The 14,085-nt window shown below is 41.9% G+C and overlaps 1 protein-coding gene across 8 annotated transcripts in view; it reads left to right on the top strand.

Annotated features, from left to right (window-relative positions):
• CEP44 (centrosomal protein 44) overlaps positions 1 to 14,085 on the top strand; it is a 45,101-nt gene that overhangs the window by 198 nt on the left and 30,818 nt on the right. For 4 of the 8 annotated variants that reach the window (XM_077815479.1, XM_077815478.1, XM_077815477.1 and 1 more), the window contains exon 2: positions 9,999 to 10,149. In XM_077815479.1, coding sequence (XP_077671605.1) covers positions 9,999 to 10,149 — 151 coding nt within the window. Of the gene's footprint in view, positions 1 to 2; positions 216 to 307; positions 842 to 9,998; positions 10,150 to 14,085 lie in introns of those variants that run through there. The other 4 variants (XM_077815484.1, XM_077815482.1, XM_077815481.1 and 1 more) reach the window with 4 other exon arrangements.

The following is a 14,085-nucleotide window of genomic DNA, read 5'->3' on the forward strand; positions in this document are numbered from 1 at the left end:
GTCTTCCCTGTCCCGCCCCTTCCCGCCCCGCCCGCAAGTGGGAGTCGCCTGGCAACAGGGCCTCGCTGTGGAGGTGACGCGGGCGCCCTGAGGCAGGTAGGCAGTGGAGAGCGAGCGATGAATCTGCCAATGCGAATTGGGAGATGACGTGGGAGCGGTTCCCGCTGCTGGGCTTGAATCGCCGGTAAAATACAAACCGCCGCCGGGAGCCCTAGGTGGGTGTGGGCGCTGAGTACAGGAGAGCGGGGAATCGCTGTGAGGGAGTCGGAGGAAGGGTGGGGGCTTCATCTGTGTGCGACCCTCTCGGCCCCGGCTTCCTGATCCAGCCCAACCCGCTGGTCCGCGTCTGTTTCAGTCTTTGCCCCTCCCCCCGCATACCGGGGGAACCGAGCCTCATGGGGGGTGGGGCGAAGTTTTCTGTGCGTCTTCCCTGGGGTGGGACACGGTCCCGGCGCCTCTCGGCTCTGTTCCGCAGGGCCGCCGAGTCTCTTGGGCCCCGGCCTCTGTTTTCTCTGTAGGGGCTGCAGTCTGCTCCCTCCCGTGCAAAGTGGCTCTGGGTGAGAGAGGGGCTGAGAGGGGCTTCCCTTGTGCTTCTCTCCAGCTGCAAAGCACCGGGTTAGAGGCCCTGCTTTTCCCGGTCTTACATCAGCATCTCCGGAGCGGGACAGTACCTGAGTCCGGGGTCATTGCAGCTTCCTGAGGACTTGCAAGGCAGAAAAAGGGCAAAACGTGCACCCTGCCCGCCTTTGCTTTGCTGAGACTCCTGTTGGGAAAACAGACTCCTAGGCTGCTGACCATTTTGGGAGGTCCCTGGTCACAACCGCCAGGATCCTTCTGCCAGGTAGTGAAATAGGAGAGTGCCATAATTAGGGTCCTACCAAATTCAGGGTCTATTTTGGTCAATTTCACAGTCATAGGATTTAAAAAATCATAAATGTAATGATTTCAGCTGTTTAAATCCAAAATGTCACAGTGTGGTAATTTCAGGAGTCCCAACCAATAAAGGAGTTGTGTGTGTGTGTGTGTGTGTGGGGGGGGGTTTAACAAGGTTTTGTGGGGTGGGAGTTGTGGTACTCGTACCATTACCTCTGTGCTGCTGTGGCGCTGCCTTCAGAGCTAGGCAGCTGGGGAGCAACGGTTGCTGGCTGGGAGCCCAGCTCTGAAGGCAGCGCCACCGCCAGCAGCAGTGCAGAAGGAAGGATGGCCTCGTGTAGTATTGCCACCTTTACTTCTGTGCTGCTGCTGGCAGGGCACTGGCTTTAGATCTGGGCGCCCAGCTAACAGCCGACACTGCTTTCCAGCCGTCCAGATCTGAAGGCAGTGCAGAAGTAAGGGTGGCAATACTGCGATCCCCCTCAAATAATCGTGTGACCCCCCACAACTCCCTTTTGGGTCAGGACCCCCAATTTAAGAAATGCTGATCTCCCCTGTAAAATCTGTACAGTATAGGGTAAAAGCACACAAAAGACCAGATTTCACAGTCTATGATGCTTTTTTCATGGCTGTGGATTTGATTAGGCTCTAGTTGTAATCTCCTACCTGTACCTCAAAGCTAAGGATAGCGATTTAATGCTGCTTCTTGCCATTGGTATAAACCAGTAGAACTGTTCCCATTGCTGCTTCATCACTTAAGTGATTGTCTCATCCCATGCAGTTTGAAACAATCATTGGCAGTTTATTACTGTTCATAGTTAGTAACTTCTTATCTTTTACAGTAACAATATGTGACACTGTATAATGCACAACTTTGTGTCGATCTCAAGTTCAAAACTTTATGGATCTATTGCCGCGTATATAGTCTGTGGCAGAGAATGATCCTTTTTCCTTCTTTCCATCACTGCAAAAGGAAATGTTTTATTGGAAGCTAATGCCCTCAGTATTTAAATCATGCAAAAATGGGAAGTAGGGTGAGAAAAATGGAAGGGCTAAATTGTAGCTTTTTTTAGAAAGAGCCACACTAACTGAATGCCACTGCTATTTTTCTGTTACAGACATTAGAAGGAAGTTTACATATTTCTTCAATGGGTGGGGTTATTATATTGATGTCACCTAGCTACTTTGTGGTAAAAACTACAGGTGCCTTGTTTCCCGTACAATTTTACAGTAGGATAGCTAATGTGCATTAGTTATCCCACAGTAAAAACACCATATTTTTTTACAGTTAAGACATTGCCTAAGTGTAAAAACAGCAGTTGGCTTCCTCTTCTGTTGGAAGTGTAATTCTTCAATGGGAACTCTGTTAGTCATATTGAATAGGTCTTTCCTTTTTGTCTTTTTGATCTTACTGCCTATTTGTACAAAAAATGGCTCTTATTGGTATTCCATGTAAAATGGACCCCTGGCCCCTATGTAAACACAAGGAATTTCCATTAAAGTGTAGGGGTGTTATGTGTTTAAGGGATCTTTTGACTACCTATTCAGTTATTTTAATGGGCTCTTCTGCTTCTGATAAATGTCTAAAACTCTGGTAGTGTAACTTGTTTTCAACACTTTTTTTTCACATTCTGTCGTTCCAATGTGAAAATGGCAGTGGGAAACTTTCATCTTGTTAATTTAAATGATACTCTCAAAACAAAATTATGATTGTACCCCGCATTGTAGATTAGAACCTCCATTTTTTATAGGACTCTACTTTGTGTCATGTAAGAGCTAGTTTAAACTAGTGTACATATAGCCTGGTTGTAATGTGTAACAAGAGAAGAAGGAGTTGAAGCACTCCCCAAGATGAGAAAACACTTAATGAGACATCCCGCTTGCACCCAAGGTCTGACTTGCTCCTTACTCAATTGGCTCCATCCCTCTTCTGAAGCAAAGGGGATTGTTGATGTGAGTTCAGCATGGCTGGGACATTAGGGCTTCAGAGCAGGACTCCTGATCAAAACTACTTATATACATAAAGGCTTGCGTGCAAAAGGGAGACTATTGCAAAGAAGAGAAGATTGAGCATTAGGAGATGGGTCAGGAGGGTCCTGAATTCTCAGAGGGACACTCACTGAGACTCAAAAGACTAATAGGAAAGGTGGGGAAACTGAGGGAGGGTCATGAGTGTAGCTGTTTGTTGTTTTTGCTTAGATCTGTAACTCGTGTGCTTGCCTGTAACTATTCACTTTACTTAAGTTCCTCTGCAAAGTCTTTTACTTGCTTTAACTGGCTTGTTGTCCCTGAGGAGTTCAATTGTAAACCAGATACCCACGAGGGTAGAGCTCTGGGGACGGCATAATAAAGCTATCGGGGGGGCTTGGGGCTTTTGTACTGGTCTTTGGACCTAGAGCAGCTAGACTGTGGGGTCCCATATCCTAGGAGGACTACTAGAGAGGGGTCTGTACCCCAGGACTGTGCCAGAGAGGCTGGATTTAGAGACTGCATGGATGTTGCTCAGACATAGTAGGCCGTATCCAGAGGTTGGGTGCGGTACAGCAGTCTCTTTTCTGATCACAATGGGGAAACTCAGCCAGGGCACTCTCCCCAATTTTTAGCAAGAATTTAATAGGTGGCTGTAGTGTAAAGTCTTATTGCACAAATTTCACTAAATTACCCAGGTTTTGAAAAAAAAAGACCAAACATACTAGCTGCTGGAGTTAAAAAAACAAAACACAACCAAAAAACCAGAAGAATGTGTTGAAGCAGCACCACCTTTGCTAGGAATCTCAGCTTTTCTGCCCCACCAGCTTCTAGAATTTTTGTTAGTGTGCTGCCTCTAGACCTTACTTAAGGGGACCTCCATCTCTCTCATCAGCCTCTGGTTATTGGTAGGTCTGAAACTTGAATCTGCATCTCCTTTTCCATTACCTCCAGGGGCTATAGGTAACTACAAGGCAGGCCACGAGGGGAGGATTTTAACTACTTTACCCTAACTCACCTTCCTGGCCATTGTGGTCGGACAGAGATCCTTGTTACTTTTGTCCTCTTCCAGAATTTTCTGGCTGGTGGAAAGAGGACTGCTTCCCCAAACTCCCAGCCTATTCTTTTCAGGGGGAAGGAACGGATGGTCCTCTGAGTCATAACTCCAGATCCTGCCTGTAGTGTTACCTACAGTTTGCCCAAGTTGCACATGGTTCTTAAAAGTGTCACTGTTGTGCATGAGGTTCCGAATAGTTGTGAAACTGATCAGATTCTTATTCAAGTTACCGTGCACCTGCTTGGCAAAGCTATAAGCACATGAAGAGGCACTGAGACTGCCTGTTTCCAGATTCAGGGCTACAGCACTATATCATTCTACACTGAGTCCATGTTTGGTATGCTGAAAACCTTCTAAAAGGACTAGAAACATATTCTTCTAATTAAAGCTTAGATTCTGCAGAAATTTATGATATAGATCTTTTCACTCACTGAGGTCTCAACTAGTGGATTTTTCAAATCCTGCTTTAACAAATGTACTGCAGAATATTTATTATCGTAACTAGTTAAAATTACTCTTTTCAAATGACTTCCCTCCCCCAAAAAACTCCTTTCATTGATTTGCTTACTTTCTAAATTGCAAATAATCTCCCTCTCATTACATGAATTAGTGAGATTCTGTTGTATTTATAGTTCCTGGGGAAGTTGCATACAGTTTTGTGTAGAGCTTGCCACGCTGATTGAAACATATACAGTAGTAAACAAGCATAATGGGGAAAATGCCATCTTCTATAATTTGGCACTGCATATTTTTCAGAATTTTTCTTTGAACTAATTATCTCTTGGAAACCTGCCTCACTCTTTCACTAATTAAATCTTTTCACAAAGCACTGATAGAGGAATCTTGGCAGTTTGCTAATGGATCTTCTTGTGTTCAAATAGTTTATGCAGAATTCTGAAACACTGACCATTTGTTTTCAGTTGGGACTTGTAAAAGTTGGGCTGTCAGCCAGTTTGTACTTTCAAAGTCTAACCATTCTGGAAAGCCACCAAGTTTGGTTGCATGTAACTTCCAAACACGTACTTGTAGGATGCTGCAAAAGCTCTTCACAAAGCCTTTCTAAATAGAAATCTAACATTTAAAAATATGAAGCAATATGAATTTTTTATAAAAAAGGAAATTAGTATGTGATAATTCAGATTCTGTGATCCAAAGCCACCATTCAAGATTAATTTCTTTTCAAGACATGTCAATCAGGCATAGCTGCTGTAATACCAATAAAATAAAAACCAGCAGGATCTTATGAAAGGGGAAAAGGCAAAATGCCACATTTATGGTGAATACAGAAAGAATCATAGTAAGCAGTTAGTTATAGCTATAACATTCCATTCAATTTCATATTTATTCACACATTCATTCATACACACACACACAGGTTCTGCAAGGTTGTTATCATAGTTACCAGCCTTAGAGTTGCTCATGCCAAGCCACTGGCCAGGTGGCCTGGACATGAGGAGGGAGCAGGGCCTTGTCAAATGCTCATCTGATGCTCCTGGAGGTTGGTTTGCAGAATCAGACCCCAAAGTCCTCACTTTCTAGAGTCCATTTTTAGAGGAATTTCTTCCTATGGCAGTCTATGGGAATTGCTTCATCATGCTGTTGCTGAATCAATCAGCAGATGGCACATTCCTGACGGCTCCGTGCTGCCAGATGTTATCTAGTTCTTTTTCAGGTAGCTCTTCTGATGAGACCCCCAGATTTTTCTTCCGTTTCCTGAATACCCACATAATTGGAAGGAAAGAAGAACAGGTAGCCCCTCAGCCCTCCCATTCTTGAGGCTGTTGGGTGGATTCCAGTCTGCCCTCCGGGGGTCCTCTGGTTATTTCCACTTGACGCCGCCTTCAGCCGATGGACACTGGATTCTTAGGCTGGCACCTCCCTGATTATTCAGTTATTATCCACACCAAGCATCCATCCGCATACATCCTCTATCTCTATTTTAATCACAATTGTTAACAAAGCGAGATGAATACAACAAAAGGGCAGGGAGTCTCTGGGTGCTGTTTCTGTTGTTACAGAGTATTGCTTTGAGTCTCTCTCTGTGTGAGTAGTTGTTGTTACAAAGAACTGCTTTGAGAACAGACTCTGTCTTAGAATGTACTAACACAATTAGCAGCTTGCAAGTTTCACACAGAGAGGGAGAGAAACAGTATAAAAAACCAAGAGACCTCTTAATTAGTAATACCCTGGAATTTAAACTATGGGGGATCAAACTCATTTGTGATTTTAATACAGAACTTCTTTAATATGATCCAACACTGTCAACAGCCTCAGATCTCTTTTGGCAACTAATCTTCATAACATTCTCCTCCCCTCTCCATGTAAGAATTTCCTCTGTTTTTCTGTTCGGAAGAATGTATATAACACAGCTTTTTCCAGTCTCCATATGTTCTACTGGAAGAGTTAAATTGTGGGATTACAGGAATTTTAAATCTTGGTTTTTTCTGTGTTTGTCCCCTCTTCCTTGTGCACAATTTTGAAACTTCTCGGCAAGACAGGCATTTTCCTCTGTAGGAATCTCTGCTGCAGATCAGACTGAGTGAAACTAATACAAGCCTTAGTTTCTTCTGCAAAGGAAGGCCCACAGATCTTAAACAGTAAGTTGTCCGTTTGCTTACAGCTTGGGTATCAGAGCCAGACCTGTCACATGCAGGGTGGGAGTGACCCTGAAATGCCCAGCAATTTTGCTTTGCCTTCTCAGGTGTAAACAGGCTTTTTCAGACGATGCAAATCAGAAACTGAAACCAAGAAAAGTATTTAATTCAATACATTTGATCCTTTCAGAACTGTATGGTCTGGTTCCAGGTTTGAAAGAAAGCTTTTTTGTTTTGTTTTTGGCTCCTAGTCTTGCTCTTGTTGTGGCTTTGCAGCGATTAGTGCCCCTGCAGCACTGCTGAGAGTGCAAATGTGGTGGACAAACAAAAAGGAAAATCTTTATTGCCCATTCTTCCTTTATGGAATGTGTAGATGGAGATACTCACCACAGAAAGTGGGATAAGCTAGGCCTGTCTTCTGAGGCTCATCTATCTAGATATTGCCCAAGCCCCCTTTTGATCAGGCTGCAGTGGAGCCAAGTGTACTCAGAGCAGCCTTCTAAGGTGGAGAATTGCTGAGAGGTGCACAAAACAGTTGTGCCAGTTTGGAATGTTGCAGAACCCGCCATGTTCACATCAGCAAGTTGCTGCTGCTGACTATAATCCCTCATGTCGTGTCCCCCCACCCCGGGCTTTCCAAATCCAAACTGTGAAGGGATGGATTTAGAAACAGTTTGGACCCAGCAAAAGGAATAGGATGGCATTAAAGGGCCCGTCTCTTTATTCATTTAGCCTATTCTTTCTTCCTCTTTTCCAGTAGTTTGGCCAGCCCTAATTTCGAAGAAGGCCCTCCTTATTGGAATTTTTCAAAGTCCTCCTTGATTGGAGGTTACCAATCCACAGGATTTACTTTCAGGGGCCAGCGCAGTCCTGTTCCCCCAACACAAAAGTGAAAAACACCTACTCCGAACCTCTCCATGGTGTTGTGGAGTGACCCTTTCGGGGAAATAGAGACTAAATCAAAAAGGAGAAGAGTGTTCACCTTTTTCAGGTAGCTCTTCTGATGAGAACCACAGATTTTTCTTCCGTTTCCTGAATACCCACATAATTGGAAGGAAAGAAGAACAGGTAGCCCCTCAGAAAGGAGAGAGATTCCCCACTTTTTCTTCAAAATCAGGAAGAAGCTGTCATATCTTTCTTGAAAAGAAAAGGAGTACTTGTGGCACCTTAGAGACTAACAAATTTATTTGAGCATAAGCTTTCGTGAGCTACAGCTCACTTCATCGGATCACGAAAGCTTATGCTCAGATAAATTTGTTAGTCTCTAAGGTGCCACAAGTACTCCTTTTCTTTTTGCGAATACAGACTACCATGGCTGCTACTCTGAAACCTTTTCTTTTTGTGAATACAGACTACCACGGCTGCTACTCTGAAACCTTTTCTTTTTGCGAATACAGACTAACATGGCTGCTACTCTGAAACATATCTTGGTGTTCCAAATCTCTGTGTTGGAGTTTCTGGCGATGAGAAACTGGCCAAGGCTCGGGTGGCCAGAAAACACAAACCTAAATCTTGCCATAGGAACTTCTGTCTCTTCATCAGAATTACTGGAGCATAATGTCTTGAATCTTAGGACATCTATAGGCTGGAAAGAAAAAGACTGGAAAACTTCTGCTCCTGTACCTGGAATGAGGGTTAGCTGTTCGTGTTGGAACCCAAGGACCAGTAGGAAAAGACAGGATATTAACCCCAGGATATTTGAGACGCTTTCAGTTGTCACAAGCCTAGTTCTTCCTCTGGGACAATCCCCCAAAAGAAGAAGGGGAAAAAAAGGGAAGAGGGTATGGGTGGGGTCAAGAAAGAGAATGAGATTAGTAGGAATTTTTTCCCTTTGGAATACAAATTGGAATTATCAGAATTTCTATGTATGGATTACTAAAGGATCTTATTGGACCTGAATGGGAAACTTATGCAAAAACAAGTATCTGGGAAAACTTGCTAAAATATTCTGTAAAATGCTACACAATAGGTCAGGACTAGTGAATTGATCCAAAGTGGATATGGCCCTCTCCTAGAATGGGCACCTCTGAATGTTTAAAAAGCAAATCTCATGGCTGAAGCATATTTCTATGGAATATCTGTCAGCAGCATTCATGTGTTTCTCCTGGGGATGCCCTTCATGTCTCCACTAGGGCAATAGAGATAGATCAACAATTGTCTCAAGGGTCTGACCTCACAGGGTCCCAGAGCCTGGACTTTAGCCCGAGCCTGAACATTTACATGGTAATTAAAAAGCCCCTTAGCCTGAGCCCATGTTATCTGGTATGGTCCAACCACGGGTTTTTAACTGCCGTGTAGACTTTTTGTTACCATGCATGTGTGTTCTGTCACAGTTGGACTCCCCTGTATATGGCTGATTGATATATACCAGTATCCACAATATGCTAGAAAGGTTGAAGTGCTGTATGAATAGCAATTTATGTTGTGGATGAACTGCTTGTTACACCGGTCAGTAATTTTTTAGATTTTTTTAAGTATTTGGTCTTGAGTTGCTACAGAATTGATTATGGTCTGTTTAATACCTACACTGGTCTTAGTGGGAAAGATATTTTCCCCCAGTAGGGATGGTTTACAGCTAATTTTACTCTTTTCACCAAAATTTATGATAGTAAAGTGCACATTCCTCACTTAATACCACAGACATGTCAAGTTTGAAGATTTCAGTCTGAATTGTTCTGAATTTATCAGACACTGAAGAGACATCAGAATAGTTTTCACAGAGCACTGAAAACACTGAAGGCTTTTTGTTTTTTTGTTTTGTTTTTGTTTAGACACATTCCTAACTTAAATGGTTGGATTTTCTTTAAACCTTAAAGGAAAAAAATCTCTAAGTTTAAAATAAGACTTGAGACATTCATGCAAAAGATTTTTTTTGTTTTTTGTTCACCTAGTTTCTTTCTCTGCCTTTCTACATATTTCCCCAAACTGAGTTTAAACTCCATCCCCTAATGCCACAGAACTGCTGTCTGCAACACCTTTTTGTATTTTTATTACAATTAAGTATGATTTTTCAGGGCTTATGCAGCATTTATATAAGCTTTTATATAAGGTTTTTTGCTTTACACACTTCCCCTTATAATACTCTCGTCTTTGCTAGAAAACCTTTGTTTCCTTGAAATAAAGATTCATCCAGATCCCATAAGCTGGTTGTATAGAGCTGTCTTCAGACTATAATGATACGACTACCTGACACTGAGTAAAACAGAGGTCTTTGTTCCACCTGAGCAAGCTATTTAGGAAGCAGTAACCCAACTATAAAATTTGAACTCTGATTTCCCTTTCTAACAGTAATAATTCTAGTTCACTGACTGACCTGTATATTCCATGCTTTTAGTTTGAATGAGGAAGTACATAGACATTAATTTGTGTGGTACCTTGGCTTAATAGCATATTGGGAAATGTTATAGAATGTCAGAAATAGGACATTGTCTCGGGAAGAAAAACTGGACTTCACTGGTAATCCTATTGCAGTTTATAATTGTCATGTTTGTTTTTTTCTTTTTAAGAAAGAGAATATCCTGTATTAAACTTGTCCCAAAAATCTAAAAGAAGAATAGTGGGTGAAATAATGGCAACCGGAGACTTAAAAGGAAGTTTACGCAAGCTAGAACAAGGACTTCGCTTGTTAAACTATCCTAGGGAAGTGGATTACACAGGGTAAGAGGCAATTAGATATTTTGAATGAATTTGTGTTTATACATCATGATGACCACAAGAATGTAAACAGTTCTGGTAATTGTTAATAGAAATTCCACCACAGAGTTAATATGGAAATTATGATCTGTGCATGCGTGTGCTAATGGCAGGGTATGGTAGATACGTAGGCAGATTGAATACACATTTCAAACCATTTAATTATATAGTGTCAAATTTTGAGTGTGCGCACTAAGAAATAGGTTATTCCTGTTGACAAAGCTGATAGAATACTGATGTTTCTGGGTTGAGATTGGGCCATTTGCCATTGTAGGCAGTCATGACTTCTATTAGCAAGTATCTTCAACAGCCAGAGATGGGACGTTGAAGGGGCAGGATAATCTGAAATAATCTGAAACTGACCAGATTCTTATTAAAGTTACGATGCACCTGCTTGGCAAAGCTATAAGCAGAGTTACTACTGAGAATTCTTTCTCAGGTGTCTGGCTGGTGGGTCTTGCCCATATGCTCAGGGTATAACTGCCTGCCATATTTGGGTTTGGGAAAGAATTCCCCCCCCAGGTCAGATTGGCAGACTTGAGACCCTTGGGGTTTTTTTTTTTTGCCTTTCTCTGCAGCATGAGGAACAGGCCACTTGCTGGTTTAAACTGGAATAAGTGATGGATTCTGTGTAATTTGAAATCTTTGAATGAAGATTTGAGGACTTCAGTAACTCAGCCAGAGGTTACAGACCTGCTTACAGGAGTGGGTGGGTGAGGTGCTGTGGCCTACAATGTGCAGGAGCTCAGACTAGATGAGCATGAGAATCCCTTCTGACCTTAAAGTCTGTGACCTGGTTCAACTGCAGGTATTTTAATGAACAGTAGACATATGTATAGATACTAATATCACCCTTTGCAGCTGTTCAGCATTTCACAATTGAGTTGGGACACTTCTCTGGGTTTCCCTTTTCTCTGAAGCATTAGGGTAGGGTCCTATGTTGGAAGCAGGATACTTTATGACTAGCACTAGGTATTATTTACATATCTCTGATGGGAAATCTATTAATAGTGCAGCTTCACCAGTGTTGGTAACAGTGAGAGCACTAGGATAGAAAGACACCGGTATTTTTACTACTGCCCTCTTCTTGGCGCAGGCCTAGAGAGGTAGTGATAGGAAGTGGCACTGCTCTCTATACTAGCGCACTCATTGGTAGTAGTTCAGTACTGAGAGAAAGCCCTGCAGTTCTTCCCTCACTGTCATCTAGACCTGAGCAGAGTCAGATGACACAGTGATGAAATGCTTGTGCATTTTCTACTGTATCACTACCCCAAGTGCAGCTGAAGTGCTGAGAGATTTCACAGAAAAGGTTATAAATCTGAGATGATTTGCCTTGTTTACACAAAGAAGTTACTCTTCTGCCTAGTGAATGGATTCAGTATTTTAATAATCTGTTGAATGTACGTCACAATGAAAATATTCAGTATTTAATACAACAGTTCTTGCACGTTCAGTTTTCCTTGGTATCACCAGTCATTTGTGTAAGTAATTTCAAATCAAGATGACTTGCTCAGTAGCAAATTGAGTGAAGTGTATTTGTCCTTTTTTCTCTTTAGCAATGCTTTAACATCACAGGTGACTTGGAAATGGGAGCCATATCCAGTTTAGGACTGATGACAGGGTCCATGTAAACAGCAGGCATAAACACTATCATTTTGTAACCATTAAATACCAGCTTCGCAGTGAGGGTGTAAGAATTCTGCAATATATATTGTCCAAATCCAGAGCCAAATATGGATTTTAAGTTACTTCACTAATGTAATTGGACTTTGATATCCCCTTTTCAGTATTCTGTAACTTGTGGAACAGGGAGGAGGAGCATTTTAACTAACTTTTATGATGGTTCTCTGAGCTATTGAATGAGGTAAGAAAGCTTGGGAAAAAGTTCTTGGGGCCTGATTTTTATTCTCTTTCCTACCTCCCAAAGCTGTCTTTTTCTCTTCTCCCACCCTATTTGGTGTCTTTCCAGCCTCAGAACAGGCATTTGGTTAGCTCAGAGCTTCTGTATACAAGCATTTCCAGAGCAACAACCCCTGCAGTGTGAAACTGAACAGGCACATTTCATATATGTTCCTTTTCAGTTTCACTTGGGAAAGTACTTGTGCTCAAGAGTATAGTGTTAGTGTCTGTGTGACTCCTGGGCACAGAATCTCCACAGGAATCAGTAAATGGAAAAAACAGCTTGTTACAAGGGAAGGTGGATCCTAAGCTACTGGACTACAGATGTGCTATATACTTGGTTGACTAAATGACACAACACTATTGCAAAAGCTAAAAAAAAAATAAGCCAGAGTTTCCTTATGCTTGCTGCAGAGCTAGGCACTTAAGTGCAACAGAATTCTAGAGGCCCAGGGTAACAGTAGGGCTATTATGAAAAGTGTAACATGCAAAACTTAAATATTATCCAAAAATTCCCAATGGTGCATGCACAAATGCAAGAGAGAGGGAGATTTTTGGCATATTTGGTGATTATAATTTGATCCACTGTTTACTAGTTTTTCCTGTAATGCCTTGATTAAAGTTGGATCTTTGCAAAAAATACACTTCTTCCACTGTGCTGTGGAACCAATAGCATGTCGCTAAAGTTGTTTATAGTGAATACTTCACATTTGGCTTAAGGAAAGTTCAGCTGGAGTTTTTCATTTAAATTGATCTTAAAGCTAATGCAATTCTTTCATTTATAATCATGTTTATGAATTTTGTACAAGAGGAAAAAGCAGTACATTTTTCTGGAAACAGAGGACTGGCTTTATAAATAATCTTAGTACATTAACCAGTTCCTTAAACTTAAGTGGCTGAATAAAGCAAAAATGTTGTTTAATCCCTTTGAAGTTTTAGTTCTTCAAAAATGGGGAGTAAATGTCAGTTAACATGTCTATTAGAAGATATACATTTTAATATACATAAGGCCTATTGGTAGAGGTGGAGGAGTAATAAAAAGATTTATATGGCTATGCAGGAAGATTGAAAACAATGTTAGTGCAGAAAACATGGTGTATGTCAATGTTCTTCTTTGAGTTGTTGTCTTCATGGATTCCACTCTTGGTGTGCATCTGGCCCATGCACGTGAGATCGGGTTCTTATGGCCTGCAGTGTATGTTTGGGTCTGCACCTGTGTTCTATATTTCCTTGCCTGTTCTCCTCTTCCATGCCCCAAAAAACAGGGTATAAAGAGCAGAGCAAGCCCAACCGTCCCTTGTTTCTTTCTTACTAACGATGGCAGCAAGACAGAAACCCTGCAGTGTCCAGTTACTTCTCTGTATTTAGTGTTAGTTAGTTAGTTTTAGTCTTTTTCCTGTTGGAAAAAATAAATGTGTTTAGTCAGATGTTTAGGTTTTAGGGCCTGCTTCACCCCCTCCAGCAAAAAAAAGAAAATACAGGAGCTCTAGCAATATGGAAGAAGTGAAATCCCTGGCATTTAAAACTTGACTCTCTCAAGAGAAATTTCAACACCACTTAATAGGTACTCTAGATGCTTTTGTTTACCTAGGTGAGACATATGTTCCATTGAAGCTGGTTCAATAAAAGATATTACCTCACCCACATTGTCTCTCTAGTATTTCATATATCACTTCTCAAAGTGGATTCAGAAAGCTAGAGAAGCATTCTTAAAATCGTTCCTCATGTAATGCTCTATGTCCGCCTCCACAGATGCCAAAAGGAAGGCTGAAGTGAGACCTCAGTTCTCCAATCAGTCCCGCTCCATGAGTACTCCAGTGGGCTAAGATTTCACCCTGAATTTGCACACTATGTTGACTAAGAGGCCTCAGTTGTCTACCTCCATTCTAGCATCAGATATGAGCTGAGGCATAAATTATTCTCTCCAGTGCCTACCAAGTCAGGACACGAACGAGCAGGCATCTGACTTGTCTTGGGCTCAACAGTTAAAGCATAGTCCAG

Source organism: Eretmochelys imbricata, chromosome 4, assembly GCF_965152235.1.
Source record: "Eretmochelys imbricata isolate rEreImb1 chromosome 4, rEreImb1.hap1, whole genome shotgun sequence".
Classification (NCBI taxonomy): Eukaryota; Metazoa; Chordata; order Testudines; family Cheloniidae; genus Eretmochelys; species Eretmochelys imbricata.